General features: G+C 35.7%; 1 protein-coding gene across 1 annotated transcript; it reads left to right on the top strand.

Annotated features, from left to right (window-relative positions):
* Positions 1-2,887: 2,887 nt before the first annotated feature.
* On the top strand, positions 2,888-5,787 carry LOC148600327 (uncharacterized). Its single transcript, XM_088559067.1, has one exon. It carries the CDS (start codon positions 5,037-5,039, stop codon positions 5,778-5,780), a length of 744 nt encoding a protein of 247 aa, XP_088415193.1. The 5' UTR covers positions 2,888-5,036; the 3' UTR covers positions 5,781-5,787.
* The last annotated feature ends 17,621 nt before the right edge of the window (positions 5,788-23,408 follow it).

Genomic DNA, 23,408 nt, shown 5'->3' with positions numbered 1-23,408 from the left:
TGTTTTGTTGTTTTGTTGTTTTTTGTTGTTTTTTGTTGTTGTTTTTGTTGTTTTTTGTTTTTGTTTTCATTTTGTTTTGTTTTGTTTTTTGTGAACTATCTGTCCACTCAGGAATTTATCTCTCCTAATTTTTATCAATTCCTTTGTTGAAATGTTATCAATTTCTTCGCCGAAACTACGCACACTGTTTGTATCGCACTAGAATTCTAACAAATAGGCCTCTGGAACAGGGTTATAGTGCTACAAGATTGAAGTCATCACTACAGACGTTTTGTGGTCGTCATCATAAACTCGTAGATTGTTACGGTGTATTCATCTCCGCAATAAAAACTGATTTGTTCAAGGTGTCATAATTTTCCTTTCTTCTGTCGTCTACATGAGCAATTCTGCGGGTGTTTCTAGAAAAGCAGAGGGCGCTTACCCTACCGGTGCATCTGATCCATGCACCCACTTTTTATTGGAGTCCGGGTTGCTCATTTGCTTTTGTTACTTTGTATTATTATTTCATTTACTTTATGTTCTTTGTTGTGTACGTCTGTTTTCCATGTCAGTTCTTTGTCCCTGGATTACATTCTTTTGATTACCGCTATAATCTTGGTTCCCTTGGTTACCCTTAAAACCTTGAATAAGATTTCAACCGAACCTTCAATTGTATTCGATAAAAAAAAAAGATGTTTCTTATTAATTCTTGACAAAAAATGTTGACAATTTGAACAATGAATATAAATCATCACATATACTCTTGTTAAAAGGGTATTTGATATACTTGCGCAGATTATGAATTTACTCAGCAGAAACTATCGCTGAAACATTCATCTTTTTGTGTACTTCAGATTTGATGTTTTTGATCTGTTTTTGAAATACAGCGAAACCTGTCGGAACGAACCGTTTTTATTTGACTTTAACATTGGTTCGGTTTGGACAGCTGCTGGCTTTCCAAAGTTTAAAATAAACTTAAATTGATCTTAAGAGACTTTAGAAAGTGTCAGGTTTAGACAAGTTTTCGTGCTTCATCAGTATTCCGCTATTTCACTGTTATTAAATCTTATATTGTACATTATTTAAAAGTGCACCATTTAGTTGTCCAAATACAGTGGAACCTGCCTGAACTAATGCCTTTTGGAGTTTGTTAAGAAGGCCTTTGAATTACGCAGGTTCAAATACTATAAGGAACTTAAAAGGGTGTCTGGTGTAGACAGGTTTTGTTTATTCAAGGTTCGGTTTAGACAGGTTTCGCTGTATAGAAGCGGTTCAAGTCATCCAGTATGGCTCATATTTTCATGCTAATTATTTTTTCAAGGAATGAGTAGTCTGAATAAAAGTGCTTTTGCTTAGATTTAGTTTTATACAATATATAGTTTTGTTTTATAATAACTTAATGCGAAAATTTTCCAAACCAATATTCTAGACCATTTCATTTTTTGCGTCTTTTCCAAGTCAAGAATTTCTGTGTGTTTAATTGTGTAATATGTTCCCAAGCGGCCAGATTTAAAAGAGGGAGGGCTGTACATGTACTGTTACGTTTTCTATTTTTAGTTTACTTTTATAAAAGTTGCTGGAGTATGTAGGGTCAGCGTTTTCGCTGTAACTGTGTATAATGTTATTTAAGACTTGCTACAGCCTGTCCTCTTGTTTAAGAGCTTCCTCGTTGTTCATTGAAGACCAATGGGTAGCTTAAGACTGACATATTGACCATATCAATTTTTGTTATATTTTAGTAACATTTTTGACTAATATATCTATCGGTAAGTACACGATATATAAATTTTCGAACCGAACGCCAAATATTCTGAAAATCTGTATAAACCATACGCTATCTAATGCCCCGTCATGGCAGTCAAATATATTTTGAACTAAAAACTGGTGAAACGAATGTCTTTCTAAACCGAATAAACTTTACACTCCGAAAAGAGTTTTGTTTAGACAGGTTTCATAGTAACATTAAAGAAAATATTTATTTCAAAGCATGCGATGTTACTAGCTCTGTTTACTGGTAAAGTACCAAGATATATTGAAAGGAAAAATATTAGTTGCACCTCGGCAAGTACAAAACTTCATTTATATTTTCCAATATTTTTCATGTGCCATTGTTAAAGCGTCTTGTTATTATTATTTTTATTATTCTTGAAATAAACCTAAATTGCCATGGTTCTCGTAATGACAGAATCCTTTAAGGAAATATTCAATTGTTTTTATCCTGTTTTCTCAGTGAAAATATACTTATAATTCAAAGTAAAGATATGAAATATTTCTTATCACATCGTTACTTACTAAGCTTTAATATTTAATGGTGTAATTAGTTCATTAGAATGATGTCGAAGTCTTTGATTATTTTTTTTCAAAATTCCTTCATATTAAGCTAGCCTTCGGGACTCCGTTTAACACGAGGAATGCTTCGAGATGAAAACCAACCCGATTATAACGTCATCGTGATGTGCATTGCATTTGAATGTCAATTCACATTTATAGACAAGACATGCCACCACTAAAATTTCATTGACAATAATAAAAAAGAGTCTTTTTTTATTAGCAATGAATAATGAATTGAAAGTTCATTCTGTACATAATACTAATTATCATACATGTATTCTAAGGGAAATATAAGACCAAACGTGCGAAATAAAAAGAGTAACAGAAACATAATGTGGTATAGCTGTATTTTTATCAATTTGTATTTGTGAACAATGTATTATTGTTAGTAGTCATGTATCCATGTATGTGATTTATTTGTGTGATTTGTATTCAATTAAAGTTAGTTTTATCAATTTCATTGCTTGAAATTGTAATTTTATATGTTACTCCTTTACAGTACATTTGTAGTCTGCTATATCCTTATTACTCAGATATTCCTACTCCTTCCTTGTTTCTTATTGGTTGGTAAGGTCAGGATAATTAGTAAATGTTATTGATGGACAAGTGTTACAAGGAATTGTACTCTCAATCACTATTGCACCCTGTTAAGTACCTATTTCAATTCTAAGTTTATCAAAAGTTTAATTTGACTATTATTTTTATGATAAAGTCAAAATCTTAAATGTATTAAACACACTTAAGTACTGGTTTATGAACAGTTCAACATATAACGTTCAAGTAAATAAAAACAACACAAACATATACTAGACAAAGTAAGACAAATATATACATGTACACACAAAATAATCACTAAGTTCTAACACAAACACCACATGTATAAGTGCAGGTTAAACACAAATACTGAACTTTGTACAAAATGTAAACACAAACATGTGTCAATCAATGTCCTTTATGTGTGGGTCACACGGAATATGAATAAGTATACACACTGATGTTACTGCGCTTCAGTAGCTTTCAGTAAACCTCAATGTGTATTACAATATGGCATAAACTTACATGTACATAAGTGTCACATTTGTCACATATGACCTTTAAATGCTACGAAAAAAAAATGAATATTGACTAAGTCCTAGTGTATGTGTGTATGCAAGAAAAACTCCAACTTATCTAAAAATGAAAAAGAAAAATAATAAAATAAAATTAACAGGAAGTGCCTATCCACCTACTTCCGGTTGACCTTGACTTCAGTTGTATGTGGTTTGGGGGGGTTGGAGTGAGGGGGTCAGATCAAACTACATGTATGCAAAGTTCAACATTCGATACAACATACAAGCTAGCACTCAACAAAATAATGTGCTTTATACTCATCACTCTATTAAAAGTGAGCAACGGGTTCACGTAACTGAAAAGTGTGACACCACTTTGATCACTTGATGTTAACCAAAAGAAAAACAAAACAAATTGCAAAAAAAAATTCTAAGTTATTCTAACAAGTTTTCAATGAATTTTGTTTAACTCATACACATTGACAAAGTACAGTATGACAAAACAGTACATAAAACATATAGACATAGAATGAATAACTTATGATAGTTACCAATGCACACTTTTATCCCGTTGATATTCTAGAAAATTGCTGCTTTTCCGACGTCCTCGATATTGACACTTCCGGAATTTGAAAAAATCATTGTTCGATATGACGTAGAAATGTTTTATGTTCAGAGACGTATCACTATCTTTGACGATTCAGTCTGTGTGACGTCACTTACGAAATAGAACTCAAACACTGAATAAGGAATTCCCACAGGTAAATGTAGACAGGTAGACTAGTCAATCAATACACAAACTATCGAACTTCGTTACGATGAAAACAAAATCACGTTGGGCGCCAACCTTATACCTTAACCCTTGTGCACTTAGTTTGCCTTACATCTTTACTATCAAGTAGGTCTTTGGTTTTTTTTTGTTTGGTCTAGGGGAAGTAACTCTAGTTATTTGAATCGAGGTCAGTTACTATCAGTTGTTGCTGGTGTTGTTCGTCAGTAGCTCCTTTCCTATACTAGTACGATTATACGCCAATTTCATTAAGTATTTCAGTACCTATATTATTTGTATATTCTATTGAGATGGATTTGTGAACGTAAAAGTTTTACAATTCATATCCAAGTTTAGGTTGTGTATCCTAAAGGTAAGTTGTTGTGCATATACTTGAACTTGACCTTATTGTACTGAAAATATCACTTATTGTAGACCTCTAGGGTTTATTTTGTTTTTTTTCTTTTGATAATTTATTTTGTAGTTCTACTCTATTTAAAGGTTTAAGGTTACTTTTTGAAGCATTTTTCACTTTATATGCCATCATGACGGATGAGGACATTTCAGCAGAGGATCGTGCATTCCTTAAGTTATTAAAGGAAGAGGTTAAATCTACACCAAAGGGAGATGTCCAAGGAGTAAAGGATTGGATGCGCAATTATCTAGCGTCAACTGGTGAACTTGAACCAAAGCCAGAACACTCAGATGAGCCTTCTAAAACCAGCAAGGACAATATACTCAGGATGAGGGATCCACCCAGAATAACCAACTTCTCTGGAAACAACAACAAAGGAGAAACCTCATATGAGCTGTGGCGCTATGAAGTTTGTGGACTACAGCAAGACAAATTATATGACCCAGAAAACATCAATTATGCTGTGAGGAGATCGCTATAGAGTGATGCTGGAATGATAGCTATGTATCTTGGACCAAAAGCATCTTTACCAGAGATTATTCACAAGCTTGACAGTGTTTATGGAGCCGTAGAAAGTAAAGAAGATCTACTGGCCACTTTCTACCGAGCAAGACAAGAAGAAGATGAATCCGTCACCAAATGGAGTTGTAGATTGGAATACATCATTGGAAAAGCTGTAGACAAACAGATAGTTCAGAAGAGAGATACCAACAGCATGTTACACTCCATGTTATGGGCAGGACTTAAACCTGAACTGAAAGATGTATCGGGACACAAGTACGATTCCATTAAAGATTTTGATGAACTGCGCATAGCACTGCGACAGATAGAAAGAGATCATGAGGACAGGAAAACTACAAAGAAGCCCCAACCTGCCCGAGCAATAACAACATCTGCAGAAAATACATCCCAACCTAATGAGAATGGTGAATTAAAAGGAATGATACAGCAACTGACCACACGATTTGATAGATTGGAACGGACATACCATAATAACAGACAAGATGGATATTATAGAGGAAGCTATAACCAACAACCACAACGTCAGGAAAGACAATGGAGACTTAGATCTCAACGCCAATTAACATCAACTTCAAGAACTGAAACAGAGAAAGCAAATAAGATGGTATGTTATCGATGCGGCCAAGAAGGACATAAGAAAATAGGATGTGCTAACCCACCCAACAGTCACAAGGATTTAAACCGCCAGAAGCCTATGGAGCAGGGCCGCCACTAGGCTTGAACAACTCAACGACAGGTCCTACACAAGAAAAGGAAAAGACCGTACCACTTGGATTATTTGGACAACCGACAGAGACTGAAGTAAAGCTTAATGGACAACTTGTTAAGACACTACTAGATACTGGATCTACTGTATCAACCATCAGTAATAGTTATTACAACACCCATATGAAGGCAACTAAACTTCAGAACATCAGCAGTTTGTTAGATATAGAATGTGCCGGAGGACAACAGCTACCGTATAGTGGATTTATAGAGGCAGAATTACAGCTTTTGAATCAGAACACCAACTACCCATGTGTACTACTTGTGGTACCTGACAACCATTACAATGCACATGTACCTCTTCTACTTGGCACCAACATACTGCAGGTAATCCATGACAACATCAAAGAACATCATGGACAACGATTTCTACAGTCCTGCAATATAACAACACCATGGTATCTTCCGATCAATTACACTTAGAGAAAGAGAATTGACACGCAACAACAACACCTTAGCAGTAGTGAAGAACGCTTCAATAACTCCTATTACCATCAAACCAAATACCAGTACACAGTTTCCTGCGTTCATTGATAAACAGATACCATATGGTCCAACTCCAGCCATGCTACATTCATCTGAACGTCAACCTAATTGGAAAGACTTAGAAGTGGAACCAGGTCTTATTGATTATCAATATGGCAGCACAAGAACCATCTTCATACAGATTGCCAATGTGATAACTAGAACTATCACGATTCCACCGAAAGCAATTTTATGTGAATTACACCCAGTGTCTATCGAATACCAGAAAGATGTTTCAGCCGCTTCATCAATACCTGTTCTTGACCAAGTGAAGATAACCGAAAGCAACTTTACAGAAGATCAACTTCATGCAGGAGTTAACCTCATCAGGAAGGATGAAGACATATTTGCCAAAGATGATAGAGATATTGGACATACTTCAGTGAAACACCGTATTGATCTTCATGATGACAAACCCTTTAAACAGAGGTATCGACGAATACCAGCCACCATGTACGACGAGGTTAAGGAACATCTACGTCAACTTCTGAAAGCGGGAACTATTAGAACATCACACAGCCCGTGGGCATCTAATGTGGAAGAAAAGTGGAAAGCTTCGTCTTTGTGTAGACTACCGGCAACTGAACTTGACTACCAGGAAAGACAGCTATAGTTTACCAAGAATTGAAGAACTACTTGATTGCCTTGCTGGAAGTACTTTCTTCAGTACCATAAATTTGAAAAGTGGATACCACCAGATAGAAATCCTAGAAGAACACAAGGAACGTACTGCCTTTATTGTTGGGCCGTTAGGATTCTATGAGTATAATAGAATGCCCTTTGGACTCACCAACTCCCCAGCAACATTCCAGAGAATGATGGAAGAGTGCTTGTCCGATATGAACCTTCGAATCTGTTGCATCTTTATCGATGATATAATCATCTTTGGACGATCTTACGAAGAGCAACTAGAAAACCTTCAACGTGTGTTCCAACGTCTCAGAGAAGCCAACCTGAAGCTTGCTCCTGACAAGTGTCCCTTTTTCAAACGCAAGGTCACTTATGTTGGACATGTAGTATCAGCTGAAGGGATAGAAATAGACCCAGAGAAGACATCCAAGATTCACGACTGGCCGAAACCTGAAGACATCAGACGATGTCTTGGCTTTGTTGGATATTACCGCCGATTTATCAAAGGATATTCCAAAATCAGCCAACCTTTGAGTGAGTTGATGCCGACACCAGGAACCAAGAAGTCCAAGGCAAAACAGCAGAAACCATGGAATTGGGGTACTGAGCAAGACAAAGCGTTTGAGAAGCTCAAACATCACCTGTTGACTGCACCAATACTTGGATATGCCATCAGCGACAGCCCATACGAACTTCATACAGACGCTTCTGGGTTTGCTCTAGGGGCTGTTTTATACCAAAAACAGGAAGGTGTGAAGAGAGTGATAAGCTACGCTAGCAGGGGACTCACCAAAGCAGAGCGACGATACCCGCCACACAAATTAGAGTTCTTAGCGTTAAAGTGGGCAGTCTGCGACAAATTTAAAGAGTACCTTTGGGGCAGCAAGTTCACCGTCTTGACAGACAATAACCCCACGACGTATGTGCTGACAACAGCAAAGCTCGATGCTACTGGACACAGATGGCTGGGATCATTATCATCTTTTGACTTCCAGATTCATTACCGTCCAGGCAGGAATAATGCAGATGCAGATGGACTTAGTAGGATACCACAGCAATTAGAAGGCACAGATTCTGACAAACGAGAGGTCATCTCTATCGAGTCTGTTCAGACCATTTGCAACTCCAACCTTCCCAGAGCATACATCGAGAGTTTGGCTGTCAACCCAGATGCACTACCTTCGCTGGAAGAAGAACTAACTGACATCATAGATTGGGCAGCTGTACAGTCAAAGCATCCAGTCATTCGACCATTTGTGAAGTATGTCGCAGAAGGACGCAAACCTACATCAGATGAAGTTGGACCTACACCACTTTTGCGCCAGTTTGCTCACCTTGCTGTTAAGAACGGCGTGCTTTACAGAGATTTCATGATTGGAGACGACAGGAAATCTCAGCTGGTACTACCATCTGCACATGTTAGTGTTATACTTGAATCACTCCACGACGACATGGGCCATCCAGGCAAGGACAGGACGATGTTGCTGGTCCGTGACAGATTTTACTGGATGTGGAGAATTGGATACAACAGTGCGAAAGATGCATAAGACGAAAAACACCTACCAATCAGAGAGATCCACTCGTCAGCATTACGACACAGTTTCCCCTTCAGCTTGTGTGCATGGATTACTTAAAGCTAGAGCGTTCCAAAGGAGTATTCCAGGACGTTTTGGTTATCACGGATCATTTCACCAGATACGCTCAAGCAATCCCAACGAAGAATCAGACTGCTCGAACAACAGCACAAGTTCTTTTTGACAATTTCATCCTACATTATGGTATTCCTGAGAAGATCCACTCTGACCAAGGCGGATGCTTCGAAAGTAACATCATCAAAGAACTTAGTCGTCTGATTGGAATGAAGAAATCCAGAACAACAGCATACCATCCGATGGGGAATGGGATGTGCGAGCGCTTCAATCGTACCCTCATCAACATGCTCGGAACATTGGAACAACATCAGAAGTCTAATTGGAAGGCGTATATATCACCTTTAGTTCACGCCTACAATTGCACACAACATGAGACCACTGGAGTTTCACCATACTTCTTGATGTTCGGAAGGAATCCTAGACTAACCAACTTGCAGCTGAAGCATCCAAGAAAGCTCAAGCCACACAGAAAAGGAACTACGATCAACGTGTCAGAGGTGCAGCCATCCAGAAAGTAGACAGAGTCCTTGTCAAGATAGTTGTATTTGACGGAAGGCACAAATTAGCAGATAAATGGGAGGATGTGCCATATGTGGTGTTAGACCAGCCAAATCCAGACATTTCTGTGTTTGAAGTCATCAGAGAGGACAGAGAAGGATGTGTAAAGAGACTCCACAGGAACTTACTGTTGCCTGTTGGATTTATTAGACCATCAGTAGACGATTCATCAGTACAGACACAGAAGACTAGACCACAACCGAAACCCAGGACACGTAAACAGACAACAGCTGAGAGACATGATACTGCAGATAAGTCTTCAGATGAATCTTCGGACGAGTCTTTTGACAGTTTTGAAGTGTTTCACTATGCACTGGATACAGAAGACGGTGAATCCACACTCACTGAGGAATCTACTGTAGATGAGCCAGTCCAAAATGTTTCAATTCAGTCTGGGGACGCCCATGCTGAAACGGAAGTAGTAGTTGATGATGCTGATCCACAGGAGGACACACCTGTTGATGTCGAGCATACTGAAACACCAGATACACCTCCAGTACCTGCCAGGAGATATATGAGGGACAGACGACCACCTGCGTGGATATCTTCTGGGCAGTACGATATGTCAGCTGTTGGGACTGTTCGTCCTGTACCACCTAGACAAACCCAGTCAACATCAGAGTGGCAGCAGAAGGCTGAATTTCTCACCAACTTAGCATGAACACCTTTATTTAAAAGTTTACAGAAAGAGACAGCTTTAGCCATTTTGGATGCAGTTAATAGCCACCACTAGTGTGAGTGAATGACGGGACGTCATTCTGCGCCTGGGAGGAGTGTGTGGTATATCTGTATTTTTATCAATTTGTATTTGTGAACAATGTATTATTGTTAGTAGTCATGTATCCCTGTATGTGATTTATTTGTGTGATTTGTATTCAATTAAAGTTAGTTTTATCAATTTCATTGCTTGAAATTGTAATTTTATATGTTACTCCTTTACAGTACATTTGTAGTCTGCTATATCCTTATTACTCAGATATTCCTACTCCTTCCTTGTTTCTTATTGGTTGGTTTATTTTTTGGCGGGAACTTGTGATTGTGGGTAGTTGACTCTAGGTTTTGAAGGAGTGAAGAAGCCATTTTTTGTCTAGTGGAAAATCTTATATTTACCTGGATTGTCTATCTGTGATAAAGCCGATCTTAATTCGAGGTTTGTTTCTTATTAATAATTTAGTACTTATAACATTCAATTCTTTAAATCCTGAGAATAAATTATCTTTATGCAGTAAATTGGTGATTGAGTTTGAATGCTTTGTATGATTGATTAGAGTGTTTTGAAAATCTTAAATAAGCTTTAGATTTAAACAGTTTCAACTAAATAACTTTATTGTAACAGTAAGATTTGCATAAAAACTGATTAAAAACATTTAAATAACTTAAATGCATAATTTCATATGGATTTAGCATAATTCTGATAAAATGTATGAGTGAGTGATAAATCATTTCAATCTGAATAAATTTAATACTGCTCAGTTCTGGTAAAAATGTGAATGGAAGGGAGATAACTATTTTTACTATATTGATTCAGTAGTTCATATGACCTGAATATTTATGGGTATAAATATTGGTACTTCAGGTGTATATTATAGTGATGTCCTGAAACTGAAGGCCATAGGAAACACAGCCTTTACACAAACATGTGAGGTATGTTATGCTTATGCGTTGTTTAACATGTTGTCTGCTCTATTTGTTTCTGCAGAAAAACGTATGTCTGTCTGTATTTACATATTACTATTTTCAATTATTTGGTTAATTCACAGATTAATATCTGTGAGATTGATTTATATGTGTAGTTAACAAATGCATATAATACATATTATTTACATGATCTATACATTTTGAATAAGAGTTCAAAATGGGATATTTATGTACGAAAGACATATTCGTAATTAGTTTTAGATTATAAGGAAAATATTGTTATTTTTCCTATTTTTGATTACCTTGAACATTTTATAATTCGCATATTGATCATACCATGTATTTACGATGGTTATTTATTATTACAGGGTATTTTTCATTGTTTCCCATGTTACGATGATTAATAAACAATACTAGAACTTGCAACCTGGGATTTGTGTTTTAATGCCAACCAAAACATGATTACAAAGTAAACAAATGAAAAAGGAGTAAAAACAGAACAATGCAAAGCAAAAGTAAAATGGAAAAAGAAGAAGAGCCATCATACACATTGTCTTGCTTACTGTAATATTCCTTTATCATTAATAGAACAATCCCCTCTCGACAATTTATTTTTGAATTAGAAAAAAAAGTAATATTTTATTTTTTTTCTCGCAAAATGTTTAATTAATCTAGATAAGAATGAAAATTCACTTTTTGTATCACAATTAGGCTTCTGGAATTTGGTTATGTTTCTACAAGATTGAAGTCACCACTAAGGAAAGTTTATGATCGTCATCATGCACTTGTGGATCCCACTGCATAAAAAAACATATTTGTTCAACGTGTCATAGTTTTCCTTTCCTCTTTTCTGGAATTGACCTTTAGTGAGGAATTCGCCAGGTGTTTCTAGTAAAGCAGAGGACGCTTGCATCTGGTCCATGCTCCCAGTTCTAAGTGGAGTTCGAGTTACTCATTTACTTTTGTCTTGTGTATTATTTTGGTTATTTTGTGATCTGTGTTATGTGTGTCTGTTTTCCATGTCTGTGCATTGTCCCTGGATTACATTTTTTTTTGTTTCCAGAATCCTGGCTCTCTTGATTACTCTAAGTTGTGACTAGCGCTATTCCTGCTGATTTCTTTATAAATATCATCTTGTTCTTTAAAGCGTAAAGCGTAACCAATCTTTTCATTATTAAACAGTCCTTTAATGACTAGAAGTAGTTTAGTAAATTTCTAAGTTTCCGATATAAACAGTATGGTAGTAATATTAAGTACAAATAACAATTCGAACAAAGTTATATTTCAAAAACACGATGGACGATTCAACTGGAGTCCATTAGCAGTGGCGGATTACGAGAGGGAGTGTTAATTTCGGAAGGAAAAAAATAAATGAGCTTAAGGCTAAATCACCCTTTTTTCAAATATCCTGGTCCACCCTGCTTAAAAACGAAACATTTTTGTTGTGTTGACAGCGGAAATTTGGAAAGACTTTTTGCACAATTAACTCGGCTGTTCGTTATCGACTTGCCGTTTTGTTGATGTGATTTGTATAGTATAAGGTATAAGTTTGTCCTCAAAGATAGAAAAATCAATACTTTTCATGGGTGGCACGCCATCTTCTTGTAGCCTAATATAACCATAAACTTGGGTCAAATCCCGATAATATCAATCCGCATTTTAGTTAAATACGGCATTGACATGAAAACATAAAATATGATTGGTTGACTGTGGTTTTAAAATATTAATTCTTGTCTTTCAGAACGAGAACGTTTGACCAATAACCAGGCACTGAAACGCTAATCCGGATTTTTACTGTGATAGCTCTTAGAACCAACAGGGCACAATACTGAGACCGTCACTATATATCCTATATTATGAATGACAAGACTTTTTTTTCGATATATCGCTGTACCTGAGTATAATGTTGATTTGGGACAGCTGCAGCCGGCAATGATATCTTGAAATGGAGTATTTAGATAATATCAGCTGTGAAACCTATCTTACACGAACCCTGAATAAACCAAAAAATTTCTAGAGAGAACGTTTGACAAATGATAGCAGAAATTAGCCAAGGCATAATATCGCTTTTTATGCATGTAGGCATAATAAATGATTAAAAACAATAATATAAATAAACATTTTATGAAAGACAAAGTCAATTAGTTCAAATTCACAACAGGGAAAACTGTTTCGAAACCTGTCGAAACAACAAAAACAAATCAGTCGATTTTGACAGGATCCCGATTTACTCAGTATCCGGATTATTCAGGTTGGACTGTATTTATTTTCAACTTTAGCCAAAACTGCATCTTCAGTAGTAACTTGGACTGACTCCATTCTGTTTGAAATGAAAGCTTGATTGACTTTGGTGAAATGATACAAACATATCACTGATTTTAAAAGTTACGTCCCTTACCTTATGTCTACCTCCTAAAACTTTATGACAAAGACCTAACCACAGAAGAATAAGCATACAATACATTAAGTGTGGGTATTTATATCTTTGAATAAATTTAAAGAAAAAAAAACAACTAACTTCAGGCATACATTTGCCGTCACAACTTACAAATACCAAAATACCGTTTAGAGAACAAATATAGATAAATATATTTTTTTAATTTTTTTATGGAGGAATCAATTTCAATGGAAAATAGACGGAATTACCATCGGAGATTGGGAAGGATATCAATGAGGTTTAGACGTGAGAACGATAGACATTGAGGGATATCGATTGAGATTTGACATGGTATTAGAGAATGGAAGACTTTCGATGAGACTATGGAGGAATATAGATAGAGATGGAAGACAGAAGAATAAAATTACAGAGCAGAACAATTACGTTAGCAAAGATTACAATTAAAATTATATTTTCAAAAGAAAATGTTAAATCAAACGAAATGAAAAAAAAAGCAAATACCTCATCATATGCTATCAATTGACTAGTAATGCATTGCAGCTCTATAACACTTTTAATTGAAATTGATACGCATTAAGGAGACGTATTGTTGACCTGATGATCAATGGATTCTGAAGTCCGAATGCTATACACAAGTCAGAGTATGCAGTGACGGCCTTATGCTCAAATATTTTTCTTATTATACGCATGTCGTAGCTATAGAGTCCGAGTGTATTATCTTTTCTGTTAACAACAAGAATAAAAGATCCGTTCTTGGTGCTTCCGAGCTTATAAGTTAAAAGACCGACCAATGGCTCCAATCAACCAATGACCGTCAATCTTTGTTTTCTCTACAATGCTAAACTCGATTACAAGTCCGTTATCTGATATACCATAGATTTGTTATTATTCGTAGGACTATCTCGTTGTATCTGTCGCAGGTATCAAGTAATGTCCCTGGCATTTTAGTTAGGCTGTTCATTCCATTTGGCCATTTTTGGACTTCTGAAGATTGGTGATTACTGAAAATTGTAAGAGCTGGTGATATATACCTATTCCATTTATATGTATACGTCGGATCAAATCTCATCGGAAACGACCGTCGTCGACCTAAAGAAAAAGAAAACATATTTAAGTAAGAAATAATTCTGAACCTGAAAAAATCCAAATACCTGTCTGAACCAAAGACGGTTCCAAGCCCCTTTATATCAGTGTTTATTTATTTTGAACCTTGGATAACCGAACACCTGTCTAAACAGAACCAGTTGAAATTCCAAACGAGGTTCGGTTTTGGCAGGTTACACTGTATTATAATAAAGATGATGATTTTTAAATATTGATGAAGCACATTCTGTAATTTCAATCTCGGATGTTTCTTTTTCCTAAAACGTCACCACACGAATATCAATCCGCCATTCCCAATATTTTAAATTCATGTTGAAAAGAGCAATAAATTATGGAAACAATCTACGTTGTATATGAACCATGTCAATTTGATAATCAGTTAGTACTCCTCAATAACTTATTCATTATGATTATCCCCAGATTTACCTCCCACACTTTGGGGAGGTTAAATTTGTTTATGAAACCTTTTGTGTAAAGTCGAAGTGGCTCAGCATGCATGTATGAATTGCGTGACATATACTTCGCGAGGCAGGGCTTTGGTAGTACAAAGGAATTTACCTTGCGAAATTTATATTGAGCATGCACCACGCATACTCGTCGACTTTCCGACAGCTACATTGAAATATGCTTACTTTTAACTCAACATTATGCTTGTGATTAACAAGCTAGTACCGCCTTCTTTAACGCTGATACATGCACAAGTGTAAGTGTAGGAATACTGATATTCAAAGATTGATCCAGAATTCCGAAAGGAGGGTGTGTCGGCGTCTGACTGGCCCAACAAGATGACCACTCCTGTGATATCTGTAGCCAATGATTTTCTAGATAGTTTTCAAGTATAAAAACATATTTCAATACACTTGTACTTTGATATATATGAAAACATATGTTGCATAAAGTAAAAAAAAACACACATACATAAAAGTTGATTTACCACGCTCCATGTAACGGCAGGCATTCATATTCTCTCATAATAACCACTGCAGACAAGCTTTTCGAAGTTCTCGGACATCATTCAAATCAAACGACATTTGAGTATCGGATAACGAGGAGTTAAATTATAATTTTGTTTCGATTTTCGGAAAGCTTGTCCTTTGTACAGTAATTACAAATGTCTGCAACGGCTAGAGTAAGTTTCGAACATCAGACGCTGTTTGTATGGAGCTTGCAGATTTACCTAACAAAAGAGAAACGCTATTTTCACTTTCTGTAGTAACAAAGTTTTCAAGTCAGTCCTTAAAAAGCATGCACAACGATGTCTCGCCTTCAAATTCCGCTGCATCACTGTTTGCTTGCAAATACAAGCGCATTCCAATACACTAAGTGTACTATGAGGACCGCTCAAATATGTCTGTGCATTGTTTGATGTGCGACGATTCGATCATGTAATAATTCTCTCTTGAACTAAATCCATTTTTCAACATACAAAATAAGAGGAATGTTTGTACAACATATTTAAAGTAGATCTGGTACATACTGCCAAATATAATGTACCTATGAACGTTGTATTTTATAGCGCTAACAGAAAATGTCACAAACCATTAAATTATACAAAAATTGATGATAATCAAGCGTAGTCTGACAAAAGTCTCCATATACTCGTCAGACAATACCGGTACCTTCTATACATATCGTGACAATAAATCACTGTCTTATAATTCTAATATTGTTTACCTAGGGGCTGATCCAGGATTGCTAGCTAGTCAGCGTTAATGGAATACATTGCCAGGTAAAACTAGGCAAGATCGTTTTTGTTTTTGTTTTTGTTTTTGTTTTTTTTTTTTTGGGGGGGGGGTTAAAATTTGGAAATAATAAATATTTCATGCAAAACAAATTTTAATTTATGTAATTATTGACACCATTTGTAGGCATTACTGAACTAAAATCTTCTGACACGTTTCCTTATTACAACATTACGGATATGAATCACACGATATCGGAAAAGTTTTTACTTGAAGTTCGTTGTCCAATTGTGCAAGATGTCTATTTTGTGTTTTGATTGGTCAATGTGTCCCAAATATTTTGCAAACTTGTGTGATATTGTAAAGTTAAATTAAATGTCATTCGTAATCAGAATGGTAAATTATATCAAAGGGGTAGATGCTAAAAAATTGCTACGGCAACAAGCTCTTTCTCTAATTATCGTATCCTCATTTCTGCTTGACGACTATTTGAGGAGTAAAAATTCAAACAATCGATATAAAATGTATTCAATGCATGAATACTTTGATTCATGAAGTTTTCTATGTAAAATTAGATATATTTGCCTATTTAGACCCTATCGGGTAGAATAAAAATAAAAAAAAAAAAAAGATTGCATTTATTTTTAATGTGCAAATACGTTTGTACAATATTAACAGGAATAATCCTCCAAGCAAGTGGAAATGTAGATCTAGAAAATTAATTATGTTCAAGTGTTGTTCTACTTTGCATATTTTGTGTGTTCATTAATGCTTTGATATTAAACTGTTCATAAATAATTTGTTTACTCGTGGATCGTTACGCTGTATCCATCTGCGCTATGAAAACTGATTTGTTCAACGTGTTCCTTTCCTCTTTCGACTACCTCGGACTTGACTTTTAAGGAGCAACTCGGCGGGTGCTTCTATAAAAGCAGAGAACGATTACCATACTGGTGCACCTGGTCCATACTCCCAGTTTTTAGTGGACTCCGAGTTCCTCAATTGCCTTTGTTACTCTGTATTTATGACTTAGTTACTTTATGTTATTTGTTGTGTATGTCTATTTTCCATGTCTGGTCTTTGTCCCTGGATTATATTCTTTTGATTACCACTATAACCTTGGTTCCCTTGATTACTCTTTCAATAAACAAGTTATTAGAACACGTATACTTAACAATACCATACAATAATTTAATTTCAGAAGTAACACAGTTTGATTGGATCAAACATTTTGTTTATCATATCATAGACCAAATTGTGTAACGACTGTGACTTCATCATTTATTAATTATGTACGCGTTGAATACTGATACTTAAATTACATTATAAGAATGTTCGGTATATTTGGTTATTTACTGTGCACCACGTGATTAAGCTTCGTGGACCGAAAAATATAACAATCATTCCTTAAATACCTACTATAAATGTTACTACACATTTTCTTCTTTTTCGGGAACAGTCTGACCAGCCAGAACTTTATCTGTATTGAGTTTTATCAATTCTATTGTTAAAACCTAGAATAAGAAAGTTTCCTTTTTTTTCAAATTCAACGGTATCTTCAAAAGTATTCAACGTAAATGAAATGATGTTTCATCTAAATTCTTAAAATATTGACAATCGGCAATTAACCAATAAATATAAATCAGCACGTGAAAAGGGTTCTTTGGTACAAACATATACTTGCGCAAAAATGAATTTACTCAGCAGAAACTGGTGCTGAAGCATTCAGCCTTTTGTGTACCTTAGATTTGATCTGTTTTTATCTGTTTTCGAAGTACAGCGAAACCTGTCAGAACTAAACCTTTTTTTATTGGACCTTAACATTCGTTCGGTTTGGACAGGTGTTGGCTTTCCAAAGTTAAAAATACACTTAAATTGATGTAAACAGACTTTAGAAAGTGTCAGGTTCAGACAGGTTTTCGTGATTTGTCAGAGTTCAGCTATTTCACACTTATTAAATCCTATATTTGTACATTTTTTAAGAGTTTACCTTTATCTATGTTGCTGGAGTGTACATGGGCAACGTTTTCGCTTTTACTGTGTATAATGTTATTTTATGGCCGGCTACAACCAGTCCTGTGCTACAAGGGTTTCCACGTTGTTCATTGAAGACCAATGGGTGGCTTTAGACTGACATTTTGTCATCCCGGTATTTTTTTTTCTTTGACATATTCACCATATCAATCTTTTTTAATACTTTAGAAACATTTTTGACTAATATATTTATCGGTTAAAATACGATATATTATTTTCCGAACCGAACACCAGGTATTCTGAAAGCTTGTATAAACCATACAATATTTAATATGCTGTCATGGCAGTTAAATGTATTTTAAACATAACATTGGTGAAACGAATACCTTCCTAATCCAAACAATTTGTACACTCCGAAAAGAGTTTCGTTTAGACAGGTTTCACAGTAACATTAAAGAAGATATTTATTTCAAAGCATGCGATGTTACTAGCTCTGTTTACTAGAAACAGTACCAAGATTCATTGAAAGGAAAACTAGCAGTTGCACCTCGGCAACTATAAAACTATAAAAAAAATATTCCAAAATGTTCGTGTGCCATTGTTAAAGCGTTTTGTTATTATCATTTTTATCATTATTGAAATAGACCGAAATTGCCATGGTTCTCGTAATCACAGTATCCTTTAATAAAATACTCAATTTTGTTTATCGTTTTTGTCTATATCTCTGGGAAATAAATACATTATTCAAAATATGGATATAAAATATATCTTATCCTCATCGGTACTCAGCAAGTTTTTTTTTAAATATTTAATGTTGAAATTATTTCATTGGAATGATGTTCATGTCTTTGAACATTTGTTTCAAAATTTCTTCATATTAAGCTGGCCCTCGGGACTATCCTTTTAATATGAGAAATGATTCGAGATGAAAACCAATGTATTTATAACGCGTTCTTGATGTGCATTGTATTTGAATATCAATTCAAATGTTATAGACAAGACATGCATTCAGTCAAGTTTTATTGACAACAATAAAAAGTGTCTTTATTTATCAGCAATAAATACAAAATCGAAAGTTCATTTTGTATAAAATACTAATTATCATACATGTATTCTAGGGGAAATATAAGACCAAACGTGACAAATACAAGAATAACAAAAACATAACAAAAGAAAACAAATCCAAACGTAGTAAAATAAACAATAAAAAGCAAAAGTATAATGGAAAAAGAAGTACACGTTGTCTTTCTTACTGTAAAACTCAATTTCAATCTATTTGCTCGCAAAGCGTTTAATTAATCTATTTAAGAATGACATTTTACTTTTTGTATCATAATCAGGCTTCTGGAACTGGGTTATGTTGCTATAAGATTGAAGTCATCAGTAAGGAAGGTTTATGGTCGTCACTCGTGGGTCTAACTGCACCATACAAAAAACTGATTCTTTCAAAGATAGTCATAGTTTTCCTAGACTTAACCTTTAGTGAGCAACTTCGTGGGTGTTATTTGATAAGGTGCACATTGTCCATGTTCCCTGTTTTAAGTGGAGTCCGAGTTACTCATTAACTTTTATCTATTATTTTGGTTATCTTATTCTTCATTCTATTAAGTTCGTCCCTCATATGTCTGAGTATTGTCGAACTTGGCTATGTACACTATTTACATACGGTGACAAAGGACTGTACATTTAAAAGAATCTGTATATACAATTAAAATTCAAGTTCGTCTACTCTGCTGTCAGGATTCCCACTTTTAAATGCCTCTAGTGTGGGTGCAATAACTAGTGTGTCTGGCAAGGTATTTCATATCCTGGTGGCTGAGGGGAGGAAGGCATACTGATGCGTCTTGATTCTTTAGTGGGGTACGATGAAGCCCATTGAGTGGCCTCTGGTTGTGGTGGTAATGACTGGTGTGAAGAATCGTTGCGATGGAAAGCACAGGTGGAATTGACTTTCTGTGTTATATTGTCTATGTGTTTATTCCAAGTCAGGTTGGTGCTGAATGTAAGTCCCAGGTATTTGGTATGTTGCACATGAGCAAGAATCTTGCCATGGATGTTGTGATCAAAATGTACATATGACTTCTTGTTGGTGATATTTATGACCTCACAATTGTCAGGATTAAATTCCATCAGCCAGGGGCGTTTCAATTTTTGCAGAGTGTCAAGATCCTGTTGCAGTGGTTGTGCATCCTCTATGTTTTTCACGTTCCGGTCCGGTATGAGGCAGTCGTCTGCAAAAAAGTCTGTTGATGATATGGCTGGCATGTCATTTATAAAGAGAAGGAACAATAATGGTCCAAGGACAGTTCCTTGAGGGATACCTGATGTGACATCCGATGATGCTGAATGTTTGCCCTCTAGTACTACCTCTTGTTTTCGTTAACCTAGGAAATCTCTTATTCAGTCATTGAGGTTATCTGTAATGCCGTAGTGTTGGATCTTTGTCAATAATCGTTGGTAAGGGACCTTACCAAAAGCTTTTCTAGAGTCCAAAAATATCCCATCCAACTGTTGGTTTTTGTTCAGGCTTGAAGCAAAGTCGTCAATTGTTGGTAAGAGCTGTGATTCACATGCATGAGATTTCCTGAATCCATGTTGCATGTCTGTCAATATCTTATTGGCATCAAGGTGTTTCATAACGACGCTAAATAATATGTTCTCTAGTAAATTAGAGCAGATGTGTGTCAAAGAGACTGTTCTGTAATTAAATGGTTTACTCCGATCACCTTTTTCGAACAGTGAAGTGACAAAAGCATTTTTCCAGTATGATGGTATTTGTCCCTGAGTTATTGATGCCGCATAAATGAGAGTAATTGATGATACTATCTCGTTGGGTAGTGTTTTCAAGAATTGTCCTGATGTGCCATCTGGTCCGGTGGCTTTGTGCGGATTTAAGCCATTTAGAAGTTCACCTTTTTGATCGATTGTGAAATCTGGTACTTTTGGACGAGTTGTTGTGTCCATCTGAGGTATTTGAGTTCTATCCTCGAAGTTGAAAACGTAGGTAAATTGTTGGTTAGGAATGGTAGCCTTCTTGTGACTGTCACTGTATGTTATTCCATTCTTTGTTAGGGGAGCAACTCCTGGTGCATCACAGCGTTTGCTTTTGATAAATGGCCAGAAGCGTTTTGGGTTTTTGGTCGTGTCTGTGTTTAGCATGTTTCAAATATAATTGTTGTAAACTTCCCTGTATATGCATTGGCATTTGGTTTTAATCGCTTGGTAGTGTTTCCAGTCAGCAGGTTTGTTAGTCTTTTTAGCTCTGTTGTAAGCCTTTTGTTTCGTACGAGAATGTCTTTTATTCTCAGAGTTAATCCAGAGTTAGTTAAATCGTGATGTTGTAGTTTTTGATGGTACAAACTTGTTTAACAGGTCTTTAAATAAGTCCCACAAGATGTTCACAGGGGTGTTTCTGATCTGTTCCTTGATGGAGCTACATTTTGCGCAAATGTTATGTTACGTTCTTTGTTGTGTGTGTCTGTTTTCCATGTCTGCTCTTTATTCCTAAATTACATTTTTTTTTATTTTCCCTAGAATCTTTGCTCCCTTGATTACTCTATTATAAGTTGTGACTACTGCTATTCCTACTGATTTCTTTATAAATATCTTCTTGTTCCCTAAAGCATAAAGAGTATGCTGCGAAGTAAACCACTTAACAAATCTGATGGTTTATAATAACGACCAACACATTGAACGTTATGAGTAGTAAAAGAATAAAAGATGTATGAGCAAACACAGGATTTGGCGGATATAAAGTAAAGGGGGGTCAGTAATTTGTTTTAAACTTTTGTTGAAAATGTGAGCTAGCAAATAATAGCCTGGACCTCCTTTACACATCACTAAAATATATTATATATATTATTCTTATTTCGTAATTGGATTGTTTCATGTGCCTATCCATTTATCAGGTTGATCAAATACATATATGCCATGCAGGAGATACTGTCAATGCTTTCCCTTTGACTACGAAACTATTTAGTTATTTTTAGCAAATCTTTTCATTATCTGACTGCTCTGTAATAATTAGAAACGGGTGTTTTGTGGATGTAGTCGCGGATCCAGATGGTGGGGCAGGACTTTCCGGAATATGGAACCTCTCTGGAACGCCCCATATGGTTTCAAACATTTGTTAATTTTGTTTAAATTTAGAGCACAAATGAGTAAATACTTTGGAACTCCGTTTTGTTTTAGAACCTCCTTCCAAAATTTCTTGATTGCATGACATGGTGGGTTCCATATCCATATCCATGTGGATTATTTCTAAATGTAGGTTACATGTAGTTCAATGACTAACTACATCTATAAATTAATGTTCTATGTTACCTAATTCAAATTAATAAATATTCTACATTCGTTTTATACACAGTCAATTGAATCCAATTTTAAAAACTCATTTCCGATATAAACAGTATGGCAGTAACATTAAGTACAAATAACAATTCGAACAAAGTTATATTTCCAAAACACGACTGACGATTCAACTGGAGTCCATTAGCAGTGGCGGATCTCGTGAGGGAGTGTTAATTTCGAAAAAAATAAATAAATGAGCAAATGAAGACTAAATCACCCTTTTAGGCACACCATCTTCTTGTAGCCTAATATAACCATAAACTTGGGCCAAATGCCCATAATATCAATCCGCATTTTAGTTACATACGACCTTGACATGAAAACATAAAATATGGTTGGTAGACTGTGGTTTTACAACATTAGTTCGTGTCTTTCAGAACGAGAACGTTTGAACAATAGACCAGACACTGAAACGCTGATCCGGATTTTTACTGTGCTAGTTCATAGAAACAACAGGGCAGGAATATGTCCCACTCCGACACATTACTGTTACCGTCTCTGTAAATCCTATTTTATGCGTCTTAGGCATGAATAACATGACTTTTTATTTGAATTCTGTCGTGTAATCCGGTCGAGAACCAAACCCGTATCCTTCACGTACCAAGCCCGAGACGGACACGCTACCATGAGACCACCGATTGCTCCACCGTAATGATAGTTGATCTATACAACTATTTTGTGCAAAATGTAACAGTCCCTCATTTGTTGTCATTAAAGAGGAATGCCCCATTTATAATAGGATTTCAGATGAAAACGTCTGCAAGTAAATAAGGCTTCTCCAATGACAGATATCAAAATTATAAAGCTTCAGATTTAAACGGTTTCTGCATAATTTACTCCTGTCCTTACATCAAGGTTTTGGCATATTTGATTTTGAAAGTAGTTTTCCGTGGTTCAGGATGTGGTGAAGACAGACTGTTGTTTTGTCAGGTTTCCACGTGATTCAGGTTGTGATTCTGACAGATATCTATGTGATTCAGGATGTGGTTAAAATAGGGTACTACAATTTGTGTGATTCTGGTTGATCCTTTGACAGGTTATTATGTGATTCAAGTTGTGGTTTTGAC

Source organism: Perna viridis, chromosome 13 (genome assembly GCF_037379345.1).
Source record: "Perna viridis isolate PV_CMFRI_1.1 ecotype Kerala chromosome 13, ASM3737934v1, whole genome shotgun sequence".
Lineage (NCBI taxonomy): Eukaryota > Metazoa > Mollusca > Bivalvia > Mytilida > Mytilidae > Perna > Perna viridis.
The sequence above is the reverse complement of the archived record's forward strand: the minus strand, read 5'-3'. Positions and strand labels throughout refer to the sequence as shown.

Coding starts and splice junctions, on each gene's coding strand:
- LOC148600327 (XM_088559067.1), top strand. CDS start 5,037: ATGATAGCTATGTATCTTGGACCAAAAGCATCTTTACCAGAGATTATT.